General features: G+C 35.4%; 1 protein-coding gene across 5 annotated transcripts in view; it reads left to right on the plus strand.

Moving 5' to 3' along the window:
• Window positions 1-18,318, plus strand: part of DNAI4 (dynein axonemal intermediate chain 4) — a 172,707-nt gene that overhangs the window by 147,355 nt on the left and 7,034 nt on the right. For 4 of the 5 annotated variants that reach the window (XM_058303377.2, XM_058303376.2, XM_058303379.2 and 1 more), the window contains 6 exons: window positions 584-735; window positions 3,931-4,088; window positions 4,386-4,507; window positions 13,314-13,412; window positions 14,068-14,294; window positions 16,792-16,948. In XM_058303377.2, coding sequence (XP_058159360.1) covers window positions 584-735; window positions 3,931-4,088; window positions 4,386-4,507; window positions 13,314-13,412; window positions 14,068-14,294; window positions 16,792-16,948 — 915 coding nt within the window. Of the gene's footprint in view, window positions 1-583; window positions 736-3,930; window positions 4,089-4,385; window positions 4,508-5,699; window positions 5,919-13,313; window positions 13,413-14,067; window positions 14,295-16,791; window positions 16,949-18,318 lie in introns of those variants that run through there. The other variant, XM_058303380.2, reaches the window with a different exon arrangement.

An 18,318-nucleotide genomic window follows, 5' to 3' on the forward strand; every position in this document is an offset into this window, starting at 1 on the left:
AAGATAGTAATATATACTAGATGATTTGATAGGGGACCGTTATTGTTTCTTTAAGAATGCGATGATCATCCTAATTCTGCTGAGAGATTACCAAAAGTTGATAATCATTGTAGAAGTCCATTTCTTAAAACCATTGAGCTCTGAAAGTTATGGTTTTATCAAGTAAAGCCATGCTTTTATCAAAGTAACCTATCAAATGTGGCTTTGTTCTCATTTGTCCCAGAAGTTAAATAGGAGTAACTGAACTAGACTAGCTAGTCTCACATTTCCATTGCCACCAGCTTAGTTTCAGCCACCGTTGTATCCTGCCTATATTAGTGCAACAGTTAACAATTGCCCTGACTCTTTTTTTTTTTTTTGCCCCTTTTTACTCCATTCACCTCATAGCTGCCAGAGTGATATTTTTTAAAAGCATAAATCAAATATTAAACCCCCACTTAAAATTCCTCACTGTATTTCCATTGCAGATAAAGTCTCAATGTGATCTGCACAAAAGGTTTAACATTTTCTCTTTCTCTCTCTGCATATGTGTGTGTATGTGTGTGTGTGCATGTGTGTGTGTGTATATTTTTTTTTAATTTAGTGGCCAGAACGTATTTATCAGAGTGTACATGGAGTTACTGCTGTGGATTTTTCGATTGGAGCACCTAACCTTTTAGCAGTTGGCTATCACAATGGCACTATTGCAGTTTATAATGTACAGAGCAACAGTAATATTCCAGTTCTGGATAGTAGGTGAGAATCCAAATATATGAAAAAACATGTATTACATCCTTTCTAAGGGTAAAGTAGAAATTTACTCTCACTTAGTTTTGAGTGAATATTTGTGTTGTTATTGAGAGTGACTTCAGTATTTTTAAAACATTTAATAACTACTCATTGTTCTTTCCAACTGAAATGCTTTTTTCTAATCTCTTCATCTTCTTTTCTGCCCACTTTACCAACAACCTTTCTTTGGCTTGATAGTTCATGGTTATTTTTAAACATTACTTAAGTATCACCTCCTTCAGGAAACCTTGCCAATCCTTTGTTTTGTGCATCCTATACATATCTATATCATAGTACTTGTTTTAGTTTGCTAAAAGCTGCTGGGAGCAATATACCAGAAATGGCCTGGCTTTTACAATGGGAATGTATTAGATTAAAAAAAAAAAGAAAAAAAAAGAAAAGCTTATAGTTTTGTGGCTGTGAAAATGTCCAAATCAGGCAATGCTTTTCTCCCAAAGGACCAGCTGCTGGTCATCCTAGACTCATGCCATGTGGCAAGGCACAATGGTGACTCTGCTGGTCTCTGCCTTATCCTCCAGGTTCACTTTCTCCCTCAGCTCAGCTGTGGGCAATCAGAAACTTGGCAGGGCAGGGGCGGTACTGGACGGGGGAGGGGTGGTGGTTAGGGATTGGCTGTCGCTGTTGCTGGGGGAAGGGGCAGGGTTTAGGGATTGGTGGCTGCTGTTGCTGGGGTGGAGGGCAGACTTGAGTTTCCCGCCCACGCCTGGCTGTTGCTGCTGTGGGGGGGGGGAGGGAAAAGGGCAGACTGGATTTTTCCGCCCACGCCTGGCTGTTGCTGCTGTCGGGGGAGGGGAAAAGGGCAGACTGGAATTTTCCGCCCTGCACCTGCGCAGGGAGAAAGAAGAAGAAGGGTGCCGCCCCACAAGGCATCGTGTGGTGTCATCCGGGAGGAGGGGCGGCCGCAGAAGCATGGCTGCCGAGAAGGGGAGACCCGAGGGCACTCTGCGCCCATGCCGAGCTCCCTTCAGGGGTGGCAGTGAGTCCGACCAGCCACCCTATTATGGGGGCAGTGGCTTGGCCTGCCGCGGCTGCTCCCCCGCCAGGCCAGCAAACCACACTTCAGCCCGAGGGGTGACCGCAGCACAATGGTGACTCTGCTGGTCTCTGCCTTATCCTCCAGGTTCACTTTCTCCCTCAGCTCAGCTGTGGGCAATCAGAAACTTGGCAGGGCAGAATGGGGGCATCGGTTTGTCTCTCCCCTCTCCTCTGGGCCTCATTGCCAATTCTGCTTAGGGCTGCTCTGTTTGTGGTGTTTCTCTCTCCTGTTTGTTAACATCGACTTCTAGAGGCTTCTTTCTGTCCCTGCAGCTTTTTCCCCCTAGGTCTCCAGCTTTTTAGTCTCAGTTTATAAAGGACTCCAATAAGAGGATTAAGACCATCTTGGGTCCCACAATTAATTAAAGACCCTTAACTGAAGTGACCTAATCAAAAGTGATCTAATCAAAAGGTCCCTTAACTGAATCTAATTAAAACATCCCATTTACAATGGGTTTACAGGCACAGGAATAAGTTCATATTATGAAAAGGATTTTCTGGGGTCCACAAAAGAACCAAACCAGCACAGTACATATCACACTATTATAAATTATTTGTTTACACACACACATATATATGAGAAGTTATAAGTTCCTTTAGGGCAAGGGTTGAATCTTACTTACCCTTGTATACTCAGTATACTACACAATATCAGGCATGCAACAGGGGTATAATAAATGATTAATAAACAATGGATGAATGAGTCAATGAATCATATTGTGAAAACTAAGAAGTTAAAGGTGAAAAATATTGAATAGATTAGGTTTTTGGAATAGACTAGATACCATGAAACTATAATGAGGCAGGACCTTGCTATCATTGTTTGAATAAATTTAGCTAGGTCTGTAAATAGGTATTAAAACAAGGGTTCTTAATCTTAACTTTGAAATTATTTGCATAGTTTTGTAAGATAGGCCTTTGTGCTTGTTTCTGGGAAGAGGGTTCATAACTTTTACCAAATGTTCAAAGATATCTATGATTTTAAAAGTTTCAAAACTACTGCATTGGAGGGTTCATATACAAAAATTAAGAGGAGTCAATACTGGGAAAAGAATACCCCATTAATCTGAAGGGAAAATAATCAGTAATCTGAAAAGTGAGTTTATTTTTCAGAATAATGTTAAATCTCAGCCATAGGGAGAGAATCAAGCCAGTGGGCAAACCTGATACATAGGAAAAAGAGTGAGGTAATTCTTTTATTGAGTAGGATTTAAATGGCCAATTGATTTAAGCCTTGACAAAATAATGTTTATAAAGCAAGATGAAGATACAGTACTTTTATTCAATGTGTCTAAAATAAACTAAAATCCGAATTATCACAACTGAACCAGGGAAAAGAAAACATGAGTAAGAGAAGTATATTTTGAAAAGAAAGAAAAGACATGATTTTGTATTCCCGTTGGTTTTAGTTTCCTTGGCAGCTCAAGCAAATACTATGCAATGAATTGGCTTAAACAATGGGACTTTATTAACTCACAATTTTGAGGCTAGCATAAAAGTTCAAATCAAGGCACTGCTTTCTCCCCAAAACCTGTGGCACTTTGCAGCTGGATGATGGAGATCCTTGGTCCTTAGCTTTTCTGTCACATGGTGATACACATGGTAACCTCTCTATTCTCTTCTAGGTTCTATTGATTCAACTTCTGACTGTTTCCTCTGTGGCTTTCTCTCCACCTGAGCTTCATTCTGATTATAAAAGATTTCAGTAATAAGATTAAGACCTATCCTGGACTGTACTGTAACCAAAGTAACCTTATCAAAGACACAGAAGGTTCTACTTAAAATGGGTTCACACCAACAGGAATGGATTAGGTTTACAAACATGTTATTTTGGGTAAATACAGTTTCAAACCACCACACTGTTTTTTTAGCTAATATAATAAAGGTCAGTAAATATTTCCTTTTGTAAAAAATTAGGAAAAAACAGTGAATATTAAGAGGTAAAGTGATTATCTTTCCTACTTTTCAAAATATTTAAAAGTCCAGTTTTAAATAACAAAAGGATTTTTTTTAAACATAGGTCATAATGCTCTAGGGAGCTGACATATTGAAAGTCTTTAAAAATTATTATAATGATTCTATATTTAGGACTTTTTCTTGTTTTAGTGAATCTCCTCAAAAACATTTGGGACCTGTATGGCAGCTACAATGGATAGAACAAGATAGAGGAACAACAGGTGATGACAAAAGAGAAATTCTTGTTTCTATATCAGCAGATGGAAGAATCTCCAAATGGGTTATACGGAAAGGACTGGACTGTCATGGTAAAAAGAAAAAAATTAAATTCTTTCTCATGTTATGTGCCAAATTAACAATTCCTAGTGAACTATTTGTGAGAGGTCATAAATTTTGTTTGACAAATAAAAAAAGCTGGGCTTGTTCATTCTTTTTCTAAGCATGTAGTTCTGAGATTGGCTAATTTTAACCTGATTACATGCAAACGGTAGTAGAGATCATATTTTATGCACAAGGGGCACACATGATGTCTGCAATATGTTTTCTTGTGGTAAATAACAAGTGTTTTATATGTATATATATATATATTTTTTTTTTAAATAAAGATTTGATGCGATTGAGGCGAACTGCTGCTAGCAGCAACAGAAAAGGAGGGGAAAAGGAAAAGAAAGGTGAAGCTTTGATATCTCGACAGGCTCCTGGAATGTGCTTTGCTTTTCATCCCAAGGTAAATTATTTCAACCCATTGTTTACATTGCATTTAATAACTTCTAACAAATGAAGTGTGTTAAAGTATAAGAAAAGAAAAAATGGTTACTGAACATTATATCTTGTGAGTAAAGTAATAAAAATCATAGACCCAGGTGCCTTCCTAAGTAGAATGGCACATTCCAGTTGACTATACTTTGTCCTTTCTCTGCTTTTCCATATAGAGGGAAGGTAAATATTTTTGAGGAACTATAGAACTTTACAACTGCATGCTTAACTTGAGTGCTCCTCCTTGTCCCCCCTTTTAAAAAGATTTATTTTATTTACTTTATTTATCCCCCCCTGCCCCAGATGTTTCTCTCATCTCTCTTCTACATGAGAAGGGAGTGCCCAATAGCCAGAGACACATCCACTCCCCACGAGCTGCAGCTTCTGCTGGCTTGTGGCATCTGCTTGTTGCAGTGGGGGCAGAGTCAATCTTGTTGTGACAGGAGGTGGTGTCTACCTTGCCTTCTTTTAGGAGGCACTGGGACCCGAACCTGGGAACTCCCATGTGGTAGGCGGGTGCCCAAAGGGTTGAGCCACATTCATTTTCCTCCTTGTCCCTCTTTTGCACTCTGCAGCTCTATCAGAATTACAGAAATCAAATCCACTATAGCAGTCTGCTAAATTTGAATCTGAGTGGTAACTCAGGATTTAGGGATCAGGTGGTCCATTTAGGTTCATGCTTATCAAAATCAGAATCAAATCGAAGCACAGTTAATAAAATTCTACTTTTTATAATTCTTTTTATTTCAAGATACTTTGGAATCAGAAAATTCAGTTCCTATGAAAATCTTCTAAGAAAATATATATCATATTATTTCTGTAATATGTAATATTAAGTGACACGAACATCCACCTAATAATGCAAACTACAACCCAAGTTCCTTCTTTGTTCTACACTATTATCCAAATAATATTTAAGCCTTTTGTCCCATCCCTTGCAGTCTAAGCCTTATTACTACTACTGTAGTTTAGGCTTTCATTATTTTCACTTGTTCTACTGCAGCCATCTTCTAACAAGGTTCATTGTCAAATTCCTGTACTCTACCTTTCACTTTGACTCTAGGACAGTGATTCTCAATGTATGTGTGTGTGTGGTGGGGGAGGGGAGTAGATTTTCTCCCCCTCTCTCACAGATATTTGACAGATATTTTTGGTTGTTTCAGCTGCAGTGGGGGAGAGAAGTTGTACCAGGCATCTAATGGGCAGAGGCCAAGGCTACTGCTAAACGTTCTACAATGCACAAGAAAACCATACCTCCACACAAAGAATTAACTGGCCAATAGTGTTAGGTTGAAAAACCCTGGACTGGTGTCCTGGAAGGACCCCTGGCATAAGGAATTCGAGACGATTATGAAGTCTGTAAATAAAGCAGTTTTATTATACTTCTTCCTTTCTAATCTGGTTGCCTATTATTTCTTTTCCTTTCCTGATTTCACTGCCTAGAAGCTCCAGTACAATGATGAATAGAAGTAATGAAAGCAGCATCCTTACCTTGTTCCTGATCTTAGGGGGAAACATTCAGTCTCTTGCCATCAAGAATGATGTCAGCTTAAGGTGCTTTTTTTGTAGATGCTATTAAGCAGGATGACGAAGTACCATTACATTTCTAGTTTGCTCAGAGGTTTTTTTTTTTTATCCTGAATAGATGTTGGATTTTGTCAACAGCTTTTTATGCATCTAATGAGATGATTACAAAGCTTTTTAAGTTTGTTAATATGGTTAGTTACATTCATTTATTTATTTATTTTTGTAAGAGAAGTTGTGAACTTACAAAATAATCATGTACCTGTGTAGAATTCCCATACAACACCCCTCCACCATTACATTTTTGTGGAACATGTGTGGAATTCCCATATAACATCCTTTTACCAACATATTACATTTTTGTGGAACATTTGTTACAGGTGATGAGATAATATCAGACTTTTACCACTAACTATGGTCTATAGCATACATTTGGTGTATTTTTTCCATAACCCCATTATTAACACAGTAGATATTTGGCACTGATGCAAGAATATTATAGTATAGCTGGTAACTATAACCCATAGGTTACATTAATTGTATTTTTCCCATGCGTCTCCACATTCCTACCACCTTGCAATAGTTATGTACATTTGCTCTAGTTCTTTCTTGTATATATCCTATTAACCACAATTATCATCCACCTCTGAGTTCACTATGTTATTCATTTCCTAGATTATTCTCTAGCTTTCTTTTTTTGTTTAAGATTTATTTATTTCTCCCCTCTCCCACCCCTTATTGTTTTGCACTTGCTGTCTGCTTGTCTTCATTTTTTTTTCTTTTTTGTTTTTTTTAGGAGGCACCAGGAACCAAACCTGGGACCTTCTATGTGGGAAGGAGACACCCAATCACTTGAGCCACCTCTGCTCCCTGCTTGTTATGTCTCATTGTGTTTCCTTGTTGCATTGTCATCTTGTTGTGTCATCTTGTTACATCAGCTCACCATGCCAGCCCCTCACATCAGCTCGCTGTCTTGCTCATCTTCTTTAGGAGGCACCAGGAACCAAACCCAGGACCTCCCATGTGGTAGGTGGGCACCCAAGGATTGAGCCACATCCACTTCCCCTAGCTTCCTTTTAAGTGACATTACATCCTTAGACTGCTCTTTTCAGCCACAATCCCATTTATAAACCATCTGTGTTAGTTCATTAAACAACTCTTTCCATTTACACACTTTTGCAGTCAAGTTAATTAAAACTTATACACACATTAAATGTCAGTACCTCTTCTCAGCCCTCCTCCCATTTCCTAATAGCCTATACTCTAGGTTTTAACTTCATGAATTTATTCTTTGTATTTAGTTCATATTATAATAGTAAGACCATGCAATATTTGTCATTTTGTGTTTGGCTTAGTTCACTTAGTATAATGCCTTCAAAGCTTATCCATGTTATATGTGTCCAAATTTCATTTCTTCTTATAGCAGCATAGTATTCCATTGTATGTATATATTACATTTTGTTTATCCATTCATCAGTTGATAGACACTTTGTTGTTTCCATCCTTAGGCAATTGTGAATAACACCACTATGAACATCAGTGTGCAAATGTCTGTTTGCATCACAGTTTTCAGTTCTTCTAGATATATTCCTAGTAGAGGAACTGCTGGGTTATATAGCAGTTCTATATTTAGCTTTCTGAGGAACCACAAAACTGTTTTCCACAGAGACTGCACCATTTTACATTCCCACCAACAGTGAAGAAATGTTCCTGTTTATCCACATCTTCTCTGGCACTTATTGTTTCCTGGTTTTTAAAAAATAATGGCCATTCTAGTGGTTTGAGATGATATCTCATTGTAGCTTTGATTTGTATTTCCCTAATAGCTAGTGATATTGAACATTTTTTCATGTGTTTTTTGGTCATTTGTATTTCCCCTTTGGAGAAATGTCTTTTTAAGACATTGACTAATTTTTCAGTGTTTATACCTGGAATAAATCTCTTGATCATGATTATTACACATTACTCTTTTAGTATATTGTTGGATTCAATATGCTAAAATTTTGTTTAGATCCTGTGTTAGTCAGAGTTCTCTAGGCAAACAGAACTGACAGGAAATATCTGTAAATAGTATGAGATTTTATAAAATTGTCTCACACAATAGAGGGAATGCACAAGTCCAATTCTGTAGGGCAGGCTGCAAACCAGGGACTCTGATGAAGGTCCTTGATGAGTCCCCAAGAGCCACTGGCTATCTGTAGTAGAGATGGGGCATTCTCTCTCTGAATGCTGAAATCACTTCCCCTCTTAAGGCCTTTACCTGATTGGATGAGACATCACTCATTGCTGATGGCTATTTCCTCAGTCGATTGTGGATGTAGCCAGCCATCTATGCAATCAATGATTAAAGTCCATGAAATGCCCTTGTATTACATTTAGGCCAGTGCTTGCCTGACCAAACAATTGGGCACCATTACCTGAATGAATTGACACATCAGCTTAACCGTAACAAAGCATTTAAATTTTTTTTTCATGAAGGATATTATTGGTCTATACTTTTCTTTTCTTGTAATATCTTTGGTTTTAGTATCAGTGTAATTCTGGCCTCAGAATAAATTAGAAAGTCTTCTTCCATCTTTAATTTTTTGAAAGAATTTGCACAGACTTTATTTTTTTTTTTTTCCCTTTTCTTTTTCTTTCTTTTTTTTGAGGTACTAGGGGCCAGGGATTGAACCTGGGACCTCATATATAGGAAGCCAGTGCTCAACCACTGAGCCACATCAGTTTCCCTGAGTTGTTTTTTTCATTTGTTTTGTTTATTTTTTGTTTTTCTGTTTTTTTCAGGAGGCACTGGGAACTGAACCTAAAACCTCCCATGTGGGAGGTGGGTGCTCAACTGCTCAAACCATATCTGCTCCCAGTATTATTTCTTCTTTTTTAAAAAGATTTATTAATTATTTATTTCTCTCCCCCCCTCACCCCATTGTCTGCACTCTGTGTCCATTCGCTGTGTGCTCTTTTGTGTCCAGTTTTTATTCTTATCAGTGGCACTGGGAATCTGTGTCTCTTTTTGTTGCATCATCTTGCTGCATCAGCTCTCCCTGTGTGCGGTGCCACTCCTGGGCCGGCTGTGCTTTTTTTCACACAGGACAGCTCTCCTTGCCGGGTGTACTCCTTGCGTGTGGATCATGGGGGACATGGGGGCACCCCTGTGTGGCATGGCACTTCTTGCATGCATCAGCACTGCATGTGGGCCAGCTCACCATGCAGGAAGCCAGGAGGCCTTGAGTTTGAACCCTGGACCTCTAATGTGGTAGGTGGATGCTCTATCAGTTGAGCCAAATCTGCTTCCCAGTATTATTTCTTAATTACATGTTTGATAGAAAAATCAGTGAAGCCATGTGGACTTTCTGGAGATTTCTTTGTGGGAAGATTTTGAACTACAAATTCAAGATTTTTAATAGATATAGAGCTATTAAGATTATCTAGTTCCTTTGAGTGAGCTTGGGTAATTTGTGTCTTCAAAGGAATTTGTTTATTTCAAGTAAATTGTTGGATTGATTGGCTTAATACTATTCCCTTATTACCCTTTAATAACTATAAGTTCTCCCTCATTCCTAATATTAATAATTTGTGTCTTCTCTCTTTTTCCTAACTATTCTGGCTAGAAGTTTATCAATATTACTGATTTTCTAAAAGAAACAGCTTTTGGTTTCCTTGAATTTCACTTGTTTTTCTGTTTTATATTTTATATTTCATTGATTTCCACTTTCACCTTAATTATATACCTTCTTCTGCTTTGGTTTTAATTTGCTATTCTTCTTCTAATATCTTAAGGTGGGAACTGAGGTCACTGATTTACAAATTTGAATATAATATATAGGCAAATTCAAAACAACTTATCTCTAACTACTGCTTTAGAAGCATACCACGAATTTTGGTATATTGTATTTCATTTTTCATTGTGTTTAAATTACTTTTTGATTTCTACTTTGAATTATTCTTTGATAGGTATGCAATTTAAATATGTGTCATTTAATTTCTAAATAATTGGGGATTTTCTAAGGATATTTCTTTTATTGATTTCTAATTCAAACCCATTGTGGTCAGAGAGCATGCTTAGTCTAATTTGAAACTTTTTGAATATATTGATATTTGTTTTATAGCCCAGAATGTGGTCTGTCTATATGAGTAAATGTTTTCTGTGTACTTAAGGAAAACTTTGCTGTTTTTTGTGGAGTATTTTTATAAATGTCTATCAGGTCAAGTTGGTTGATGGTGTTGTTCAAGTGCATTATTTTTTTTTTCTTCCAACTTCTTCATCAATTATTTAAAGAAGTATTGAAGTCTCTGACCATAATTCTAGATTTATCTGTTTTCCTTGAAGTTCTGTCCATTTTTGCTTCATGTATTTTGAAGCTTCAATTAATTGTTCAAAATTGTTTTGTCCTCTTGATTAATTGACTTCCTTATCATTATGAAATGACTTTCTTTATAATATTTAATTTGATTATTGATATGGTTAGATTTGATTCTATTATCTTTTTGATTGGTTAATGGAAGGGAGAGTGTATAAAATATTTGGCTTCTTTTGCCTCCAGGCAGAACTCTGAAGGACCATCCCAGCTCCAGAATTTCTTGTAGGTTGGGTTGAACCTTCTGTTGCTTCAGCATCACAGTTCAACTCATCCCTTTGCCCATTCCTCATTGCATCATAAAGTTTGTTCCTAAAAGTACTTCTCAAAAAAAACTCTTGCATACAAATTGCTGTCTCAGGTTTTGGTTCCTAGGGACCCCAGCCTTTGATAGTGAACTTGAAGATCTCTGGAGAAGGATGACCTCCTCATAAATGGTGTATTTTTTATTTTATTTTATTTATTTAATTGTCTTTTTTTTAAAAAAAAGATATAGAGCACAAAAAGTTACATTAAAAAATATGAGATTCCCCCATACCCCATCTCCCACCCTCCACTCCTCCCACATCAATAACTTCTTTCATCATTGTGGCACATTCATTGCATTTGGTGAATACATTTTGGAGCACTGCTGCACCGCATGGATTATAGTTTACATTGTAGTTTACACTCTTCCCCAGTACATTCAATGGTTATGGCAGGATATATAATGTCCAGCATCTGTCCCTGCAATATCATGCAGGACAACTCCCAATGTCAACAGTGTCCCCACATTTTATCTTTTTTTCCCTCTCTTTGCCCTCAGCAACTACTATGGCCACTTTCTCCAGATCAGTGCTATAGTTTCTTCTATTACTAGTCACATTAATTCTATAGTAGAATACCAGTAAGTTCACTCTAATCCATATTTTATTCCTCCATTCTGTGGACCCTGGGTTGGTGATGTCCATTGCATCTCTCTATCAAAAGGGGGCTTAGATCCCACATCGCTGATGGATGCAATTCTCCTGGTTGGAGTTGTAGGCACTCTCGGTTCCCTAGTGTGGTGGTTGACCATCTTCAATAAATGGTGTATTGGTAATCATTTTCTTTATTGGGGAAAAGTTAACTTAGATCCTATTTTAGTTTCCATTGGCTGCTCAAGCAAACACCATGCAATGAGTTGGCTTAAACAATGGGAATTTATTAGCTCACAATTTTGAGGCTAAGAGAACGTTCAAATCAAGGTACCATTAAGGAGGTGCTTTCTTCCTAAAGACTGGCATTCTGTGGCTGGCTGCCAGTGATCCTTTCTCCTTGGCTCCTCTGTCACATAGCAAAGTACATCATGACCTCTACTGGCCTCTCTGTTCTCTTCACTTTCCACTGAATTTCAGTTTCTTGCTTCCTGTGACTTTTTCTCTATCTATCTGAGTTATATTCTGCTTAAAAAGGACTCCACCAATAAGATTAACACCCATCCTGGGCCATACCTTAACATTAAAATTCCTATTTACAATGGGTTCACACCCACAGGAGTGGATTAGGTTTAAGAACATGTTTTTCTGAGGCACATATAGCTACAGACAGGTCCCTATCTCATCACATATAAAAATCTTTTAGAAAAAATATAGCAAAATATCTCTATGACCTCAAGATGGGAAAAGATGTTTTAAAGAAAGCAAAAACATAATAACCATAAAATAAAAGATTCATAATACCAATTACATTATAAATAGAACTTCTGTTTATCAAAAGACACTATAAAAAAGTAAAAAGATAAGACATATCCTGGGAAAAAATATTTGCAAGTATATGCGATAGATAAAGCGATAGGACCTAGAATATATGAAGAACTTATATAAATGAATATGAAAAAGAGATGATTAGTAAAATAGTCAAGAAACAGAAACAGAAGAGGAAGCACAAATGGTCAATAAACATGAAAATGTACTCCTCGACCTTATTAATATTCATGTAAATGAAACTTAATACCAAAAGATATACTTTTACACCCAATAGAATAACAACATTTAGGATTTCTTATATAACCAACTGTTGAAGAGAATGTGGTTCAAAGGGAACTTTGATGCACTGCTGATGAATGTAAATAGGTAATAACCACTTTGGAAAACATTTTTATTTTATTTTGTGATTTAAAACTCTGTATACCTATGATCTAGTATCTAGAGCAATGCTTCTCAATGCTTCTAAAATTTTAATGTACGTACAGATTACCTGGAGATCTTGTTAAAATACAGATTCTAATTCAGTCAGTCTGGGGTAGGGCCTGAGATTCTAGTTTCAAAATGATGTTAATGCTCCTGGTCTGATGACTACACTCTACAAAGCAAGGCTTTAGACTACTGACTTTCACACTATTTGACCATGACTCATAAAAAGACATATTTTTAAAATCTCTACTTAGTACAAACATTTAGATTTAAAGTTGACTGAGAGGCCATCTAGTTCAATCTCTCACTCCTAGCAGGAACCATTTCTTCAGCATTACAGAAATACAGAGTTATTGTTAAGTACTTTGTTTTCTCTGACTAGTTGTAATGAAAAGGCATTTGTTTCCCTGGACTGCTACTTCCGTTTTCAGCCAGTTCTAAAATTTAGAAGGTGTCTTCCTCATTTTAAGAAAAAATTTTCCATGTAATTTCTAGACAGAATACTAAGTTCTACCTTCTATTCTAACAAAAGACAAATCTATATTTTCTTTCACACAATAGTCCTTCAGGTAGTATAATTATTGTAAAGTCAGGATAGAAAAATATGACAGTTATATTCAAGATAGTATTTAAAGTTTTTGTTTTCAAATTACTTTTAATAGAGCCTGGATTGCCTAATTTCCAGTTTAGCACACTTACTGATGTTTCATAAACCAATGTATTTTGATTTCTTATTGTGTTGTAGGACACAAATATCTATTTGGCTGGCACTGAAGAAGGTCATATTCACAAATGTTCTTGTTCTTATAATGAGCAATACCTGGATACTTATAGAGGACATAAGGTTAGTTTAATTATAATAAGTATGGAACAGTCTATTTATTTTGCACTATTTATGAAAAAAAAAACCAGTATCATTATTCACAGTATTTTAAACATCCAAAAAATATACAACTTCACAGTTCAAAATACCAACTTGAATTAACTGCCTTCTTGTATGGAAACCACTAGTAACATGTAGGTGATTTTATTTGGCTTCTAGATTCTTTTATTTCTTCTTACAAATTATGAAAGTCTTACTTTTCATTAGTTTTTAAAAATCTTTGCTTATGGTAATATGCTGATCTCAAAGTAAAAGTGTCTCCCACACATGCCTAGTTTTTGCTTCTTTTATGACAGTTCCATCTATGTTTTCTTCATTTTCTTCCTAATTTCTATTTTTTTTCCTTAACATTCCTATATTTTTTAAATATATAGGTATAATATGTATTAATATGTAGTGAATGTTGTCGCATATGTTTTTGCTATGTATATATATTTATGTTGCTGTGTAGAATTATTTAGGGAAGATTAAATTTATGGCCTTACCCTCAAGTAAAATATGGTTGGTGCATAAATCTTGTAGAAATCTTAGCATTTTTAATTTGCTGGTTAAGTTTCAAGCATGACATGTTAAATATTATTTACCTCTGTATTTTAATTTATTTTTCTAATTGTAGGGTCCAGTGTATAAAATAGCGTGGAATCCATTTCATCACGATGTGTTCTTAAGCTGTTCTGCAGATTGGGGTGTTATTATATGGCAACAGGACAGTCTCAAACCTTTTTTGAGCTTTTATCCTACTACTTATGTTGTTTACGATGTTGCCTGGTCTCCAAAATCATCCTATATATTTGCAGCTGCAAATGAGAGCAGAGTGGAAATTTGGGACCTTCACATCAGCACGTAATGTTAATATTTTTCTTGAGTCTATTTCTAGAAGAAGCAGTTCAACTTAAATGATATTTGACAGTTTTTACATTGGTTAGAGAGTAATGTAGTTACTTTAAAACAAGTAATAGTTTACTTCATCAGTGTCCTTTATAAGTATAGATATATACCAGAAAGCTTTATTAATATTAATTACTTATACCATATATGTTTTTTAAAATATCTGAATGAATACAGGTTATCTTACTCATCTCAAACTACCTTGAATTCTTATTCATTGAATTCGGTTTACAAAGGAATGCAGAGAGGCATTTATTATGGTTGAATTGTGTCTCCCCAAAAGATATGTTGAAGTCCTAATCCCCAGTTCCTGTGACCGTGGTCCTTATTTATAAATAGCCTTGCAAATGTAATCAAATTAAGTTTAGGTCATATTCGTTTATGTTTAGGGTCCAAGTGAACCCTAAATCAATATGACTGTGTCCTTAAAATAAGTGAGGAAGAAACAAAGAGGGGAAATTTTATGTGAAGATGGAAATGCACAGGGAGAGAAGGAGGAGGCAGAGATTGGAGTTATTATTGCCACATGCCAAGGAGTACCCAGGGCTACTAGAAGGTAGGAAGAGGCAAAGAAGCAATCTTCCCTAGATCCTTCAGAGGGAACATGGCCCTGCTGATACCTTGATTTAGACTTCAAGCTTTTGAAGCTATGAGAGAGTAAATTTCTGCTTTGTTTTTTTTTTTTAGCCACCCAGTTTGTGGTACTTTGCAGCCCTAGGAAATGAATACAGACAGCATCTACTCATTCTTTTTTTTTGCTATGAAGCTTTATTTTTATTTTTTTAAAGATTTATTTTATTTTATTTCTCTCCCCTTTTTCCCCCACCCCCCTTTGTCTGCTCTCTGTATCAATTCGCTGTGTGTTCTTCTGTGTCCACTTGCACCCTCAGTGGCACTGGGAAACTGTGTCTCTTTTTTTGTTGTTGCATTGTCCTTTTTTTTTTCTTAGAGATTCTCTGCAATATGATAAAGAAAAGGACAAAGAAGGGACAAAATAGTTATTTTTTAAAATATTTACTTATTCTCTAACTTCAAAATATATTCAAAGGGGCATGCATTTCATTTTAAATTTTCATCTAAAGTGTTACACCAGTTATTAAAGTGTCATCTAGGTTCACTATGCTTCTTAATATGAAAATGTATACAATGCTGGAATAATGTGTTCAATAGTAATACTTTAACTGCAAACTAGCATAAATATTTATATTAGTTATTAGCAGGAGGAGCTGGGAAAAACATTCTTGTCTATTATGAACGATGTAAAATTCAATGAGTTTATTCTTAATGATAAAATATTTTCCTACAAGTTAATAATTCAGCAACTTTAAAATTCTGTCATGGCTTAGTCTATAAAATACTATGAAGCAAAAATCAAAGATTCCATCCCAAAACAATTTTTGACTATGAAATGATGAATGTATAAAGAAGCTACTTAAAGTATCCTACCTCTGGTTTTAATATTTTTGTTCAACTATAATTCCCAGAGTAACACGTCTTAAGAGGAAGTATACAAAATTGCTTACTTCTGTTCTTTTTTTGAGGTGGATTATGTTGGATGACAAAGAGTAGAAAGAGTTTCTGTTCACAATGTTCTTTTATGTTGGAAAGATTAATTTGGGGCAAGACTTCTGTTAAAAGACATTTATTCTTTAAAGATTTTAAACTTATTTGTACATCTTAGTTGAGAATTAATTTAATTTAGCTAATTGATGTTAGTTCATTGAAGAAATGAAAGCTTTTTAAACTTCTTGTTGTAGTAACATATATACAGCTCAAAATTTCCCTTTTAACCACTTTCAAGTATACAATTCAGTGATGTTAATCATATTCACAATACTGCGCTAGCATCACCATCATCCATTACCCAGACCTTTTCATGACCCCAAACAGAAACTCGACACCCATTAAGCTCCCATTCCTCTCCTCCTGCTTCCACTTCTGCCCCTGGTAACCTGTAAGCCATGCTCTATCTATTTTACTTTTTTTCATTTGCTTATTCTAGGTATTTCATAGTGGAATCAAACAGTATTTTTCATTGTATGTTTAACTTATTTCAACATAATGTCCTCACGGTTCTTGCATGTTGTAGCATATATCAGAACCTCATTCCTTTGTATGGTCTGATAAGAATTTAATATCCAGAAAATATAAATAACTCCTACAGCTCAACAATATTATTGGCATTATTCACAATAGCCAAAAAGTGGAAGTTACCAAAGTGTCGATTACCAGATGAATAGATAAACAATATGTGGTATATGCATACAATAAAATGAAAGTTTTGATTTAATGGGAATGAGAAGCAGTTATTTTGAGTTTGGAAACACTTGAAAGAGACTTTTGGTTTTTGTTACATGAATTCACAAAAGGTATTTCAAACTTTTCTTAGTCTATATAACAGAAATGACATATCATTAACAACTGAATTTACAAATAAAATAATTCATTACAGCTTGGACCCTCTGATTGTGAATGTTGCTAACCCTGGAATCAAGTTCACAACTGTTCTTTTCGCCAAACAAGCAGATTGCCTTCTGGTGGGAGACAGTGATGGGCAGGTTGCTGTGTATGAAATGAGGAATATGCCCACTACTTTGGATTCTGGCCGGGTAAGACTAAAAAGTAAAAATTTTATGCAATTTATGAGTTTATTCAGTTGTATAAATGTCTTAACTATCTTAGAGTGTGATAGATACAGTGAAAAAAGAACCTAAGTCCCAAGAGTTGCAACAATCTAGGCGTGGGACTTCAGGCAAATTGCTTATTTTTTTGAGCCTCATGTTCTTTATCTGTAAAACCAAGATAATAATGATTCTAAGTTTAATAATTAGAAAAATTATATAGAAGAACTTAACATTATGCCTAGTATGTAGTGTAGGGGCATCATAATTTTTAAATATAGCTGAAGAAGTTATATTCAAAGATTTAACATATTCAAAGATTTTTACAAGTGATAATTGTGTTGATTGTTATTGTCCAATGTTCCCAAAATAGGCACTTGTTTCTGTTGATTTAGCATTATCCTATTTTGTTTCCAATATTTAAATTGCTATTGAAAGCACTAATTTTATAAATACCACAAATATGATAAACATGTTAATAATCTCAGACTTTTAAAGATGTGTACAAGTTAATAAGGAAAAACACTAAGACGGCAAAAGCAGAGTGGGCACATCATTTGCACATGCAAAAATGACTAGTAAATATGTTTTAAAACTCAATTCCACTAATATTTAAAGAAATAACACTTAAATATTAATATTTTGTGTGATTGTGTCTTTAAAAGAAGATAATAAAATAAAATAAATTTTAAAAAATATTGAACTAAAATATGATAGCATTCTCACATTTAAAACAGCATAACCCAGTACTGGTAGACATAAATTAAGCACTCTCATATACTGATGGTTGAAATAGAAATTGCTATAACCTCTTTGGAATCAATTTGGCAATTTGAACAAAGACTGTAAGAAATGTCCAGATGCTAATTTCCTTGCATAGTCAATTTGTTTCTGGAACTCTATCCTACATAAATATTCATAAATGCAATGAAAGAAATAAATTATAACATTATTTTGATAGGATAAAAAAAGAATAGGAAAAAGCAAAGGAAATAACCTAAATATCCAACTGAAAGGAAATGTGGCCAGGGAAAACAGATTGTTGATTAAATCTGAATCACACATAGAAGGTGAAGTTCTACCCGAATCATATGGATTGAAAAATGTTTTCATACATACACACAAACACAAAATACATATATATATGTATATACATATGTAACATGTTACGTAAGTCTTGCCTTGGAACTTTCCACTTGGAATTCTCTCTGCCTAAAATCCACAGGGCCTGTTCCTTTACCCCTTTATGTCTTTGCTCAAATGTCATTTTCTCAGTGATCTTCCCCAACCACCTATTTTTAAAAATTGCAACCTCTACTCTTTTCTATATTCCCAATTCCTTTTCCATGACTTATTTT

The sequence above is a fragment of the Dasypus novemcinctus genome, chromosome 9 (genome assembly GCF_030445035.2).
Source record: "Dasypus novemcinctus isolate mDasNov1 chromosome 9, mDasNov1.1.hap2, whole genome shotgun sequence".
NCBI lineage: Eukaryota > Metazoa > Chordata > Mammalia > Cingulata > Dasypodidae > Dasypus > Dasypus novemcinctus.